Source organism: Staurois parvus, unplaced genomic scaffold (genome assembly GCF_062004578.1).
Source record: "Staurois parvus isolate SC_StPar_1 unplaced genomic scaffold, SC_StPar_1.0 ptg000706l, whole genome shotgun sequence".
NCBI lineage: Eukaryota > Metazoa > Chordata > Amphibia > Anura > Ranidae > Staurois > Staurois parvus.
Window position 1 is genome coordinate 2,657,731 of NW_028318502.1, and position 15,616 is coordinate 2,673,346.

General features: G+C 43.4%; 1 protein-coding gene across 1 annotated transcript in view; it reads right to left on the reverse strand.

Annotated features, from left to right (window-relative positions):
- The window catches only part of LOC149445868 (vomeronasal type-2 receptor 26-like), a 71,961-nt gene extending 62,288 nt beyond the window's left edge, over positions 1 to 9,673 (reverse strand). The window contains exon 1 of the mRNA XM_089653317.1: positions 9,459 to 9,673. Within this exon, the coding sequence (XP_089509443.1) occupies positions 9,459 to 9,673 (215 nt within the window). The remainder of the gene's footprint in view (positions 1 to 9,458) is intronic.
- Between the last annotated feature and the right edge of the window lie 5,943 nt (positions 9,674 to 15,616).

Below are 15,616 nucleotides of genomic sequence, written 5' to 3' on the forward strand. Positions count from 1 at the left end.
TTTATGATGGACACCCTAGAGATCATGGGGGTAGGTAGTAGAATGAGGGAATGGATAGGAAAATTGTATAAAATGCCATCCGCGGTTATTTTGGTCAATGGTGAAAAATCGGCACCTATAAGGATGTCAAATGGCACTAGACAGGGATGTCCACTGTCCCCTTTGTTGTATGTGTTAACATTGGAACCCTTACTAGAAACAATTAGGAGGAATGCAGATATAAAGGGAATACAAATAGGGGAAACGGAACATAAGGTGGCAGCTTTTGCAGACGATCTGTTGTTCTATGTGGGTAATCCTAGGATAACACTCCCGAATTTAATGAAAAGCTTAAAGGAATATGGAGAAATATCAAACCTAAAAATCAACCTGACAAAAACTGAGATCTTGAATATAAATCTCCCGAATGGTGAGAAAGAAAAGATAAAAAAAGAATTCCCTTTTACATGGAGAGATAGAGAGATAAAATATTTAGGAGTCAAACTTTCTGCTTCATATTCAAAATTGTATAAATTAAATTATATTTCCCTTTTAAACGAGATTAAGGAGGAACTGAAGAAATTGGGAGGAGGAATCCCCTCCTGGTTAGGACGAATAAATCTGATAAAAATGATAATTGTACCCAAAGTTTTGTATAAATATCAAATGATCCCAATAAAACTCCCAGAAGCATTTTTTAAAGAAATTAAAAGGATGATAACAAAATTTATATGGAAAAATAAAAAACCTAGAATATCGTATGATTTGATAAGTAGACGAAAAGAGAGAGGGGGACTGGGAGTGCCAGACTTTGGGAGATACTATAATGCTGTAGTTTTAGCAAGAATTTATGATTGGACACACAATAAAAGGGGGAAAAGATGGGTAAAGATAGAGAATGACTTGAGCGGAGTTGACCTGAGTAGAAACATATGGGCACCAACACAATATAGAGGTTTAAAAGAAACCACGAGCGTGTTTACATTGAACGTTTTAAGGGTTTGGGACAATTTACACAAGTATATGCACTGGGATTTTAATTCACAATTAATGTCACTAAGGAATATAGAATACTTCCCACCAGGTATTGAAGGGAGTATGGGAAAATGGATTAAAAAGGAAGACATTCAACTAAGGGATATTATGGATGGAAAGAAGTTGAAAACATTGAAAGACTTAAAAAAGAGTGGAAGGGAACTTTTTATTAAGATTGATGAGTGGAAATATCACCAATTAAATCACTTTGTTGAGAGTCTTCCGAAACCCATAAGAGGGAGAAAGGAGTGGAACATGTTTGAGAGGTTGCTGGAATCACGGGGAGACGGAAAACGGGGCACGGCAAAAATTTATAAAATTCTTACCGAGTTAGCTACGGAATTAAAACCAAGCTATATAGAAAAATGGGAAAGGGATTTAGGAGTGGAGATAGATGAGGATAAACAGAGGAAGATATATAGACTCACGCACGAGAACACTAGTATGAGAGAGGTGGAGGTAAACTATAAAAGTTTAGTAAGATGGCACATTACACCAATTCTAGAGCACAAAATAGATATAGAGAAAACACAAGAGTGTTGGCGTGGTTGTGGAAAGATTGGTACATGGTTTCACATCTGGTGGGAGTGCCCAAGGATACAAAATTTTTGGAAGATAACAGTCAACTTAATTGAGAAAATCTCAGGAATAAAGATAGGATTAGACCCACAAGTGTGTTTATTACATAAAACAGATTTACCAGTGAATAAATATAAAAACTCGGGTATATGGTACTTTGTGAACGCAGCGAAGGGGTTGATACCCAAATTCTGGCATAGCTTGGAAGTTCCGAAAGAGAAGGATTGGGTAGAAAGAGTAAATCAGATTAGTAGGATGGAGAAACTATACTATACCCAGGAAGATAAGATGGAGATATATAACAGGAGATGGGAAAAATGGGAAGATTTTGTACACCATAGGAATATATATGAAGAAATGCCAGGAGAAGATTCTTAATTTTATATAGATGGAAGTAAGAGAAAAATGCAGAGTGGGAGGGAGGAGGGATGGGGTAGGGCATAAGGGTAGAGGGAAGGGAAAGGAAGAAAAAGGAGGTAACAGAAAGAAAATAAGAGTAAAAATATTATATGAGAATGTAGATGAAATGCATTATGCTCTTCTTTCATGTTCCCCTGTTTTTTTTTCTTTTTTTTTTTTTTCCCTTTCTCTTTTTATATGTAATTATAAATGTGAAAATTTAATAAATATTTGAATAAAAAAAAAAAAAAAAAGATATTCAACTGGCTGCACTATCCCCTTCAGGTAGATTAGATAATGAATGGTCAGGAGCACTGTCATCAGACCCTCTGTTCACATTGAAGCCTTTCCTTCATGGTTCAGCTACATTCTGACTCTGAGGTGTAGAGCTCTAAAATTTGTGTCGCCATTTACAGAGCTTTGCTCTTGGCTACAGCTTTGGCCACCACAGCTATATACCATATTACCATAGCAGCTAAGGCTGTCCATAGTGCGTGTCTTTCAACAGGAATTTTTGAACTATGTTTGTCCTTTTCTCTGCCCAGTTTGCTGCAATACACCAGTCACCACACTCATGAACGTGTTCTTTAACCCCGGGAATCTTCCGTCTACTGGTACTCCATGAAAGGCCCACACAATGATTCAACTACCATCTTCATCTATAAATAAAGATGGCTACTTCTCTGCACTTCCCTTGTTACCTACTAACTCTTACCGGATTGCCACCTCAGGTACTGCTTCTCTTTGTTATTGGTCTCATGATATGTCACATCTCCTAACCACCATAGCAAATAACCAGTTTTTACAATGCCATTGACGTTATTATCCTTGAATGTTAGGAGACTTAATAGCCCTTTCAAATGCTCAACATTTCTGAAACAAGCTTGAATCCTTAAGACAGATGTCTTATTCACACAGGAAACACACTTTACTGCCTCCAAATGCCCATGATTTAACTTTTGCCACTTACCTCCCTTACATATGTCCAAGGGGCCCAAAAAAGCTTATAGTCTTCTCATTGCGATCAAAAGAATCTATAGCATTTTGGCACATCCAAATGATTTCTGACCCTCACGGCCATTATATAATTGTCATAAGTAAACTTAACCACTCTCTATTCACACTTGTGAACTTATATGCACCGAACAGCAAACAGAAGAAATTTCTCGTTCCTCTCTTTGAAACGATCATGGATTTACGACTAGGAACTCTCATCATTGAAGGTGACTTCAATACGATTATCAATCCATCTATAGATTCCACCACTACAACAGAAGCCCTACTCAATCCAACCTCTCCTTACTCCACAAGCATGAGCTACATGACATCTGTGGGTGCTTCCATAGTTGTGAGATGACTTTACTTATTTCTCTACTCCACACTCCTCTTATTCCCATATTGATATCTTTCTAACTGATAAACGATCACTACAAAATGTTTCATAGCCTGGCCATGCCCCTCTAACCCTAGAGTTTGATGACAACCTTTGCAATTCCCCACCTCCTATTTGGAGACTAAGGTGTCCGTTTATGACACACAGAATAGCTGAGATTCAGAGAATCACAGCTATTCTCTGGTCATTCACAGTTTATAACACCCAGGAGAATATGTTCAGCCCTTCTCTGGAGATCTGTGTTCTCCCTCCAGATTCTCCAGCCCAGAGCTGGAGAATCGGAGGGACCGAAAACTAAGCAGAGATAATTTACCTCTGTTTAGTAAACTGATCTTTTACTGTAATCTCGCGAGATTATAGTAAAATCAGCCGTTTTCTAGAGTTTGTAGACCGTTCTCCAGCGTTTGGAGATCGTTCTCCCTTCGTTCGGAGAACTGCTTCATAAACTGCATTCACAGGAGAACTGTGTTCTCCGAGAATGCCGGAGAACCGAGCAGCGATCTATTACCGCTGGTTTGTAAACGGACACCTAAATGCCTCACTATTGGAGGACAAGCTATTGTACCATCAGGTTGTGCAAGAACATCACCACTTTTTTGCAATTAATGATAGTCCTGAGATTAATAGATTTCCTTTATGGAATTTGTATAAAGTGTATATGTGAGGCATATTGATTAAAATGGCCTCATATATTAAAAAGCAAAGGATGAAGCAGATTGAAGACTTACTGCAATCTACAACCTTATAAGAACAAACTAACAAATTGCATCCAGACCCCAAACTTACGCAAGCTAGCTTTGAACATAGACAACACTTGAGATCTTTACTTCTTTACAAGTACGAGTCCCATTTAAAGTTTCTGAAAGCAAATACCTATAGATTAAGTAATAGAACTGGCTCTTGGGTAAGGCCAAACAAACTAAACTAAAAGTTGCTTCTTTTATACATTCCCACTCTAAACAAGTGCTATTTAACCCAAAATACTTAGCCAATGCTTTTAGGGATGGTTACCAATCACATTATAACCTCCGTAAGGACCACTCCACCCCCCAACCATCTTCAGAACTTATTATTACATTTCTTCAGGAGGTCACTTTGCCCGTACTCACCACAGATCAGCTTACCTCTATTTCACAACTTTTCACCCTCACGAGATCCACGGCATTGTACAAAAATGACCCAATCATAAACACCAGGAGAGGATGGATACTTGAATGAATATTACAAATGTTTATTCAAAGAAGTGACCCCCCCACTTTTTGTCAGTCTTCAATCTTGCCTCCTCCTCTGACTTATTTCCATGTGAAATGTTGCACGCAGTGATTGTAACCATTCCCAAACCGAAAACAAGGATCTGAATACACCTGCCAACTATAGACCTATATCCCTCCTCAATACTGATGGAAAATATATGCTAAAATAATTGCACTTTTATTACAGCGAATTCTACCGTACCTTATACACCCAGATCAAGTGGGCTTTGTACCGAGCCGCCAAGCCCCAGATGACTCATTAATTTAATTATCCATGCTGGACCCTCTTGAATGCCTTCTCTACTCCTTTCTTTGGACGTAGAGAAGGCATTTGACAGGGTCCACTGGGGATTCCTTAGGGAGGTACTTTCCAAATTTAGAATCATGGGATGGTGGAGGGGGTTCCACATTTTCACTGCTTTAACAGTAAAGAACCCTTTCTCAAGGAGGTTAAACCTCCTTTCTTTTAACTTCAGATCATGGCCACATGTCTTCTTTAGGGACCTTAGAGTAAATAGTTTATTACAGGTACTAGAGTCACCTTTAATATATTTGTACTTGGTAATTCTATCCTCTTTTAAGTACCTCTTCTCCAGAGTGAATAACTGTAATCTATGTAATGGATCCTCATAGCTTAGGTCCTCCGAACCTCCTAATAATTTTGTCAATGACCTCTTTCTAATTCAACAACGTATTTCCTGAGGACTGGGGGCCACACCTGAAATGCATATTGTCCTCATGGAGAGAGCTATTTGATTGATGTAAATAATGGTATCCATGTGTTATATTGATATATACACTTTTCAAAAACATTAAAGGAAAACTTTTTAATCCGAGTCTAGCATCAAGTCAGTTAAACTCCTGGGATATTGATCTGGTCAGGTAAGTAGCAGAGGGGGTTGTTAATCAGTTTCAGCTGCTTTGGTGTTAATGAAATTACCAACAGGTGCATTAGATGGGCAACAATGAGATGACCCCCAAAACAGGAATGGTTTTACAGGTGAAGGCCGCTGACATTTTTTTCCCTACTCCATCTTTTCTGACTGTTTTTTTTACTAGTTTTGCATTTGGCTAGGGTCAGTGTCACTACTGGTAGCATGAGGCCATACCTGGACCCTACAGAGGTTGCACAGGCAGTCCAACTCCTCCAGGATGGCACATCAATACGTGTCATTGCCAGAAGGTTTGCTGTGTCTCCCAGCACAGTCTCAAGAGCATGGAGGAGATTCCAGGTGACAGGCAGTTTCTCTAGGAGAGCTGGACAGGGCTGTAGAAGGTCCTTAACCCATCAGCAGGACTGGTATCTGTTCCTTTGTGCAAGGAGGAACAGGATGAGCGCTGCCAGAGCCTTACAAAATGACCTCCAGCAGGCCACTGGTGTGAATGTCTCTGGCCAAACAATCAGAAACAGACTTCATGAGGGTGGCCTGAGGGCCAGACGTCCTCTAGTGGGCCCCGTGCTCACTGCCCGGCACCATAGAGCTGGATTGGCATTTGCCATTGAACACCAGAATTGGCAGGTCCACCACTGGCGCCCTGTGCTTTTCACAGATGAGATCAGGTTCACCCTGAGCACATGTGACAGACATGAAAGGGTCTGGAGAAGCCGTGGAGAACGTTCTGCTGCCTGTAACATGGTTCAGCATGACCGTTTTGGTGGTGGGTCAGTGATGGTCTGGGGAGGCATATCCATGGAGGGACGCACAGACCTCTACAGGCTGGACAATGGCACCCTGACTGCCATTAGGTATCGGGATGAAATCCTTGGACCCATTGTCAGACCCTACACTGGTGCAGTGGGTCCTGGGTTCCTCCTGGTGCAGTGCAATGCCCGGCCTCATGTGGGGAGAGTATGCAGGCAGTTCCTGGAGGATGAAGGAATTGATACCATTGAATGGCCCCCACACTCACCTGACCTAAATCCAATAGAACACCTCTGGGATCTCATGTTTCGGTCCATCTTCGTTCCTAACACTGCCAGGTTGCTCCTCAGACTGTCCAGGAGTTCAGTGATGTCCTGGTCCAGATCTAGGAGGAAATCCCCCAGGACCCCATCCGTGGTCTCATTAGGACCCTCCCCCAACGTTGTCAGGCATGCATACAAGCTCAAGGGGGCCACACAAACTACTGAGGACCATTCTGAGTTGCTGCAATGACATTTCAGCAAAATGGACTCGCCTGCTGCATCATTTCTTCACTTTGATTTTTGGGGTGTCTTTGAATTCAGTCCTCTGTCGGTCGATAATTTTCATTTCCATCAAATGATGGGACATCCTTACATTCCTCACCCATCCCCCGTCCATGTCAGTATAGAGATCCAGCAGGAGATTCCTCCCCATTGAGATCTGATGGGTTTTCAAAGTGTTCCTTTCATTTTTTTGGAGCAGTGTATGTAGATTATATATGGTAAATGTATTACTATGTATGCACAGGAGGGATCAGGGAATAAGAGTCAGCTTTTGCACATTTGTCACTGTTTTGTGAGTGTAAGCATTTGGTATCTATTGACTAGACATATTAGAGCCAGTTCACATTACATGAGTTTCAGTTGCTTTTTTTCTGCATCCAAAACGCACAGAAAGTAGGTTATATGGTGGTCAATGTCATAGTTCACACCAGTGCTTGCAGTTCCAGTGCATTCCAGTTGCGTAAAAAAATGCAAAACAGGCTGCATTTTTCCTGCACAGAACTGCACTAGAAAGCGGTAAAACACATAAAAAATGCACCAAAACGCACCACAAACGCACTGGAACGCACATGTCCTTATTTAAATTGAAGAAAAAGAGAGGGGAAAAAAATTAACTGGAAAGCATAAAAAATGCACCAGAACACACAAAAACACATAAAAAACGAGCATGCAGAAACACGTACAGAATGCATCTGGACTGCATTTTTATGCACAAAAAAGGCACTCCGGATGGATTCTGGATACGTTTTTGCTTACAGTTCACACCACACGACGTTCCGGTGCAGTTTTAATGCAGTTTACTACCGTATTTTCCGGCGTATAAGACGACCCCCTACTTTTCCTGTTAAAATATAGGGTTTGAGCTATATTCGCCGTATAAGACTACCCCTCTTCCAACGCACACCAAATAAAAATGAAAAAACATCAGATTTGATTTCAATATGGTATGCTATTTCAGTATGGTATTCCAATGATGGGGTGCTATTCCTCCCACTGACACCAATGATGGGGCACTATTCCTCCCACTGATACCAATGATGGGACACTATTCCTCCCACTGACACCAATGATGGTGCCCCATCATTAGTGTCAGTGTGTGAGGAATAGTGCCCCATCATTAGTCAGTGGGAGGAATAGTGCCCCATCATTGGTGTCAGTGGGAAGAATCGTGCCCCATCATTGGTATCAGTGGGAGGAATAGCGCCCCATCATTGGTGTCAGTGGGAGGAATAGCGCCCCATCATTGGTGTCAGTGGGAGGAATAGCGCCCCATCATTGGTGTCAGTGGGAGGAATAGCGCCCCATCATTGGTATCAGTGGCAGGAATTGCGCCCCATCATTGGTGTCAGTGGGAGGAATTGCGCCCCATCATTGGTGTCAGTGGGAGGAATTGCGCCCCATCATTGGTATCAGTGGGGAGAATAGTGCCCCATCATTGGTGTCAGTGGGGGAGGAATAGTGCCCCATCATTGGTATCAGTGGGGAGAATAGTGCCCCATCATTGGTGTCAGTGGGGAGGAGGAATAATGCCCCATCATTGGTATCAGTGGGGAGAACAGTGCCTCATCGTTGGTGTCAGTGGGGGAGGAACAGTGCCTCATCGTTGGTGTCAGTGTGGAGGAGGAATAGTGCCCCATCGTTAGTGTCAGTGGGGGAGAGGAGCGGCTGCTCCTTCTTCCAATTCGGCCGCTCGATTTTTGCGGAGCCGCTTGGCTCTGCCTCCTCGCCGGTGATTGGTCGCCTGTGTGCCTTTCCAGTGCTGGCGCCCAATCACCGGTGAGGAGGCGGAGCCGAGCGGCCGCGTGACCATCGAGCGGCCGAACTGAAAGAAGGAGCAGCCGTGCTCCCTGGACCGGATCGTCGTGGGACCGGAGCCAGGTAAGGTACAGCAGCCCCTCTGCCCACCCCTGTACTTAGTGTCAGTTGGAGGAGGAGGGGGGTCGGCGCCGCGTCGCCCCTCGAAAAAGTGCCGCCCTGACTCCGGCTCGCTCCGGCGTATAAGACGACCCCCGACTTTTCAGAAGATTTTCAGGTGTTGAAAAGTCATCTTATACGCCGGAAAATACGGTATGTTCCAGCACGGTTCTGTGCAGAAAAAACGCAACTGCTTTTTTTTTACGGCACCAGAAACTGACTGGAACTGGCTGCACTGGTGTGAACTAGGGCCATGGGAATACATGAAAGACGCTGTGCATGCATTTTTGATGCATATAAAAACACATTGAACTGCATCTAGTGTGAACTATCCTTCATATTAGACATTTTATATATACAGTATTATTGGATTTGTGTGCACTAATAGCAATTTTTTTTTTCGTGCCAGAAATACAGGTTTGATACACAGTTGCACAAATATGGAGTAGATGGAGGAATCCCCCAAATTGTCAGCGTTAAAGAAAAGACTCTTCCAGCAGCTTCTCCAACACCCTGTCAGTGTTCTAGTTTGTCACCAGTCTTGTCACCGTCACCCAGCCCCATCACTTTCTGGACAGCTTGGTCTGTATGTAAATGTGGAGACATTTTATATCCATTATATACATTTTATAATATTTCCATCACACAAATAAAGACCTATTTGTTGTTCTTTGTCACCCTGATCACTGTTTCTCTTCCAAGCAAGTAAGTTACGTACCTGTATTCCATTTCAGGTGTATCTAAATTGTCTTTTTTTGACCTCACAGTGAAAACTCCTCCAATGATCAAATCTCCATCCTGGAAATATTGGAATTCATCGTATACATTAGTATAACGGAGGGTACAGGCTGGACTCTGCATTCCTGACCTCCAGAGTGCCATACATTGGAGGATCACACAGATCTGGAGGATGTAGGTATATGATGAGACCATAGCTCCGATCACTGGACTCTTCATTAATTAAAGTCTAGAATTCTCCATTGTGACGCAGACCTCCGCAGCCTGTGTATTGCAATGACAATACAATCAGCTGGCTTCTCTCCCTCTTTTTATACAGTTCAGGATGATACATCTCTCTTTGTTCTGAATATACTGACATCATCTTCTATCTACTTTTAGTTGTTTGTGCAGGTGGTTTATTTGTGAGCAGATAAGTTTAGTCCTCTGATATTCATATTATTTTTACAACTTTAAACCAAGATTCTGAATAAACTCTATTCAACAAGGAATTGTGCTAAATATTCTGTATGCCGAAGGAATCATACAATGGAAATACACAGATAGCACCAGATAATATCACAATGAATCTTCCACTTACAATAACAATGACCATAACTGTTCTATATGACTGTTTTATTATTTTAAAGTGACCCTGTAAACTAAGTACGGCCTGAAAAAGAAGAACATCTTTACTTACTTTTTGTTGGCCCTTACTTAAAATCTTTCTTCTACTTGGTTTCCCTCTGGGGTGATGGCTGTAGATCCACCAGTATTATCTGCTTGTATGGAGAAGGGGCGAAGCATCTCCCTTGCAATGTCCCACTATATGTCCTGCTCAGGGGTGGACTGACCATTTGGGCACTAGGGCACTGCCCGAGGTCAGTAGGGGGCCCCATGAGATGCCCCTGGTACCTTTAGTTGGCTTTTTCATAGGCTTTTTTTGGCTGTGGGTGAGGACACAGGGGCCCCATGATCCCCTATTGCCCTGGGGCCCCATGAGTTGTCAGTCCATCCCTGGTCCTGCTGTTGCCAGCACCCCAACACTTCTCCTCCTAAGCTTCCGCACCTCAACACTTTTCTTCTTCGTATTCCACATTTTTCTCCTGCTGCCTTATGGCATCCCATATGCTGATAGAGGACAGGGATTGGCCTTTTGTGCAAAATAATGGCATTGGCTTGAACTTTGAGACAAAATATTGATGGCTGGGTATCTGCTATCTGCTAAAACGAGGAGGAGAAAACATGTGCACTGGTAATCCAAAAAGTGATCAATATGATGGAGTAGGAAAACTGCAAATTAGTAGTCCCAAATACTGGTTGATATGTGTCCTTAACCTCCCTGGCGGTATGATTATTTCAGAGTTTTGGTGCTGAAAGCGGTACCATTATTCTGCATGGAAATATGTAGTTTTTTTATTGTAGGCTGTAATATTTAGGAATAATTCACTGAAATCTGTCCGAACAAGAGTCTAGTAAACATTCCGGGGATGATAAAATTTGAAACACAAAATCATAAATTATAATTTAATAAATAATCATAAAAAATAATAATATAATAATAATACAATAATATAATTCAATAATATAATTCAATAATATAATCAAACCAAAAACACTGAAATTTGAAATATAGCGCCATAATAAGTTTGCACATTGCTGAGCAAAGTCGCAAAATCGTTTTCAGTGTCTGATGAGGAATTTCCCCCACCAATCATTATCACTCAATTCTGCAAGTGGTTCTGATTTACTATCGCTGTTCTCTAGCCGGTCTAAACCGCTTTTGACCTAAAGGGACACTTTTTGGACGCCATGGACGTTTCTCAGTTTCCAGGCAGAAAGAACAGACAAAATGCAGGCGGGGCACCGGACAAAGCACTCGGGACAAAATGTATGTGAAATTGGTTGAGACAGCAATGTTTTACTATGTAAAATGTAAAAAAAAAAAATGACATTATTTAAAATTTTTAAATTTCCCGCTGCCGGCGGCTCCCGTACGTCCCGACATCACAGGGACAGGACACAGAAGCCGGATGCCGGCATCGGCCGAAGGAGATGGCCGGGGACGCTGCAGGGGACACATCGTGGGAGCGCAGGGTAAGGTAAGTGAAGAACAAATGCCAGAGCAGTGCCGCATGGTATTCCCGAGTGTAGCTCGGGGTTACCGCTCTTGGTACTGAAATGTTACCCCGAGCTACACTCGGGAATACCTCCAAGGAGGTTAAAGAAGAATGCCAGGCATGACAGCTTGGACCAATGTACCTATGCATATACCATACTTATGGATTCCTCTAGAACATGGGTGTCCAACTTGTGGCCCTCCAGTTGTTGCTGAACGTCAAGACCCATGAGGCGTTGCAAGATTAACAGTTGCAAGCATGGCTCCCAAAGGCAGAGACATGATGGGTTGTGTAGTTCCACAACAGCTGGAGGGTCAGAGGTTGGACACCCATGCTCTAGAGCAAGTGTCAAACACAAGGCCCATGGGCTGAATATGGCCCACCAGACCATTTCATGTTGCCCTCACATCTCTCCTGCACCCCATTGTCCATCCCAGCCCCCCCCTTGTCTCAGCAGTCGGCAGCAGAGAGGAGGACAAAACTCCCCCACGTATCCTCTCCCTCTCTGGGCAGCCACAGTACTACCTCATCTTTGCCGCCCCTAGTCTCAGTATTCATCAGGTTCTGGCAGCTGACTCCAGCCATCCTGTTGTCCCCCCCCCAGACCCTGTACATTCTTATTCCCAGCTCCACCTGAGCTTATTTCTGGCAGCAGCACAAGGTAAGGGTGGTGCACTGTGATATAAGGGGGGGGGGGGGGCTACTGACTTCTGATGGCGAGTGTGCTCTTCACAACTGATGTAAGGGGGGTGGGGTGCTCGGGACATTCAGTCTCAGAGATACATCAGGTCCTTTGAGGGCAACCATAATGCTGATGCAGCCTGCAATTAAATTGAGTTTGACACCCTTGCTCTAGAACAGGGTTTCTCAAACAGGGTTGCGCGGAACCCTAGAATTCCTCCAGAGGTTGCTAGAGGTTCCTTGAGCAATGAGAAATTTCTGACTCTCAGATACATATCTACTGATACCATTGATCTTTTTAGCTATCTGTAAGGGGGTAATTCTTCCCAATGACACAAGTGTTAGGAGCATTCTTCTTACTGACCATCACACTAATGACATAGACATAGAACTTTTTTGAAGGGGTTCCCTGACACCAGAAAGTTATTTCAGGGGTTCCTCTGTGTTGAAAAGGTTGAGAAAGGCAGCTCTAGCAGCTAAAACATGGGACCTGAATGCTACCTTGTTTTTATCCTTTGTTACTATGTGAAAAAAAATATCTTTATTATACTTAGTCCTTTGGCATGCTGGTGGCTCACTGGTTGCACCTTGTTTACCCCATGTGAAAGTCAGGTGTCCATCCATCACCCTCCTTCTCTTTCCCAGTCAAACAGAAAGACAGTTGTGGGTATCCCCTCTCCCAGGAACCTGGCAGCACAGAGGAAAAAGCTGCACCACCCAAGTGTCAGTCCGAAATGGCACCACTCATCACTCCAGGTTGCTGCACATGCGCAGGTGGCTCCAGCACTGCTGATTTGGTCTGATCCCTGTGTAGTTTTGACTTAAGTTTTTTCCTTTTATTTGTATGTTTTTTTATATGTATTTTATATTATGGTAAGGGCAAGTATGGGCATAACTGCAGGAGAATGTAACAAGGCTGTAGGCGTCCTGCTCTTCCACAGTGCAGGGAGGACAGGCAGCATCATATGGAGTGGGGAAATCTTTTAGTCACAAGGAAGGGCAGTCATTAGTAAGTCAAGGGCAGTCTGTATAGGAGGGGTGGCTGGGCAACACATAGAGGAACCGATCCGTGCATTTAACTCCTGCAGCCACTGAATGCCCGCTTCTCCTCCTATCCCTCCTGCAGGCATTCAGCGGTGTCAGGAGAGAAATGGATGGACCAGACCCTCTATGCCACCCCAGGAGAGAAATGCACAGACCGGCACATCTCCTATCCATCTCCTGCTACTCAGGGCTCCTGTATACTTCCGCAGTCCCACTCATCCCCAGCAGTGCTGGTGGGTTCCCCCCTCTCTGCAGCTGCTGTGGGGGATCTGTCAGTATAGACTCCCACAGCCCAGAGCCAGCACTGACAGTCCCACCACCACCACAGGTGGGAGAGGAGAGAGAAAGATGGTTCTGCCCCTCCTCCTTCCCCCCCTTCCTTTGTCTGCCCCAACCACACTTACCGACAGTCAACTTTCTTTCTTTCAGTCTGAAATGCTTGTGCCTGTTTTTGGTCCCTGTCCAGGCCTGTCTATGAACGCTTTCACAGAAAGAGGGATTTACAAAATGATGAGAGTTGAAACCTCCTAAGCCAGTCTATAGAACCTAAACTGATTGAAGACGAAGATATAAAGAGTCTGGAGGATAAGTCAACAAAGTTCTTAGCTGTTGGCCAATCTTGCCTGTTATAGTTTCCTAAAGTAGGACTATTGAAATTTTTAGGCAGGAACGGGTTGCAAAGAGAGGAGTAGGGGACTGGTTCCGATGTACAGAGATGAAGTAATGCATCAGTAAGAGGAATGAGCAGTGAATCTCCCCATATCATCAGGGCAAAGCTCTAAGGTCAACAGGCATCATGTCTTGCTCAAATTGATTAATGCTTTGAGAAAAATGTAATTAATGCTGAGGGCACTTAAAAATGAAACGGTAGTACCCGCAAAGATCTAAATGGCACATTATCTCAAACCCATATGTGGCCAAACAACTGGTAACCACTCCCGTAAGGAAGAGAACTTGAACAAAAGAAATCACAAGAAAAGGAGAAATACTCCAACTACTACTCATAGTAGAAAGTAGCATAAAACAATGTGTATGGCAGCAGGAACAACAAGAGCATATTGAATGGTAGAGTACCATGTTCATATGGGGACATCAGCCAGGTGCTTAATTCTTCTTTGGAGATTTTTGCCAATCAGAGGTTAAGGGAAGACCAGACATCGCAGGATTGAGAAAACCAATCCAGGAGAGAAATATGGGGGAGTTCAATAGCACCAAGAAACATAGGTAGGCCACACCAGACCATTGCAGCCAGCAACAGTATCCTTGATTGCTACCACACTAGTCCTCAGTGTTGCCAGGCCAGGGTAATCCAGCAAAAGTGTTCTTGATCATCATCACACCAGTCTCAGTGCCACCAGACCAGCAACACTGTTCCTGATCATCACCACTCAATGCAATGCTGCCTCTACCTACTGCCTTTACTGAGCTTGTCCAGTTTATGACCACATTTCTTCCTGCTCCCTGGACTGGTCCTTTGCGTGTTTGCTGATCATGTCTCTGCATGTCGCTTGAACTGACCCATCTGCATGCCCAACTGACTTCATTCCTGCTAGACACTTGTCCCAGCCAGAAACACAGGAACTCTTTTGCGCTTCATTTCTTGAGATTTCTGTACTTCCTGGCCTGTAAACATGGCATAACTGGAGGCAGATATGTACCAGTAGACTTGCTTGGCTTATAGGAATGGGGACTACTATAGGTGACACTACGCTAAGCTTTATTCTCTGAACAGGCAGGCCAGGCAGACCAACGGAAATATTCTCTGCACTACAATTGATTCCTGATCTGTCCCAATATACACTGCAAAGATGCAAGAATCTTCTGACCATTACCAAGGCCTTAAGAAAATACAAGATTCTCCATTGATGACAGAAACCAGCCAAACTGGTCATCATGCACAATGGGAATGCATCTGCAATCACCACACTGGACTAAGGCTTCCAACTGCTTTGCGACTGGGGTATAATCCCAGATCCTTCACCACCCTGTTCTTACGCACTACAGCCTTCATCAATGACATTGGACTGGCAGATAGTGTCACACAAACATCCACCCATCCATCCTGAACTCCTGAAAACAGATTTTGGAGCAATCTCAAGCTTCCTGGATAAAAGAGTAGCTTCCATCTTACTCTATCCAGTAAGTGCTTTGGTTTGCAGTGACAAACACTGTGTACAGATCTTCCCTAAGATCCTCCTTTGTAGTATTTTACTGTTTTTTTCCTTGTGTTAATTTCTTGTTTGTAAGTTTCCTCAACTTGAACTTCAATTTTTGCAACAATTTCTTTCTCCTGACTGCAGAGCAATACTTTTTT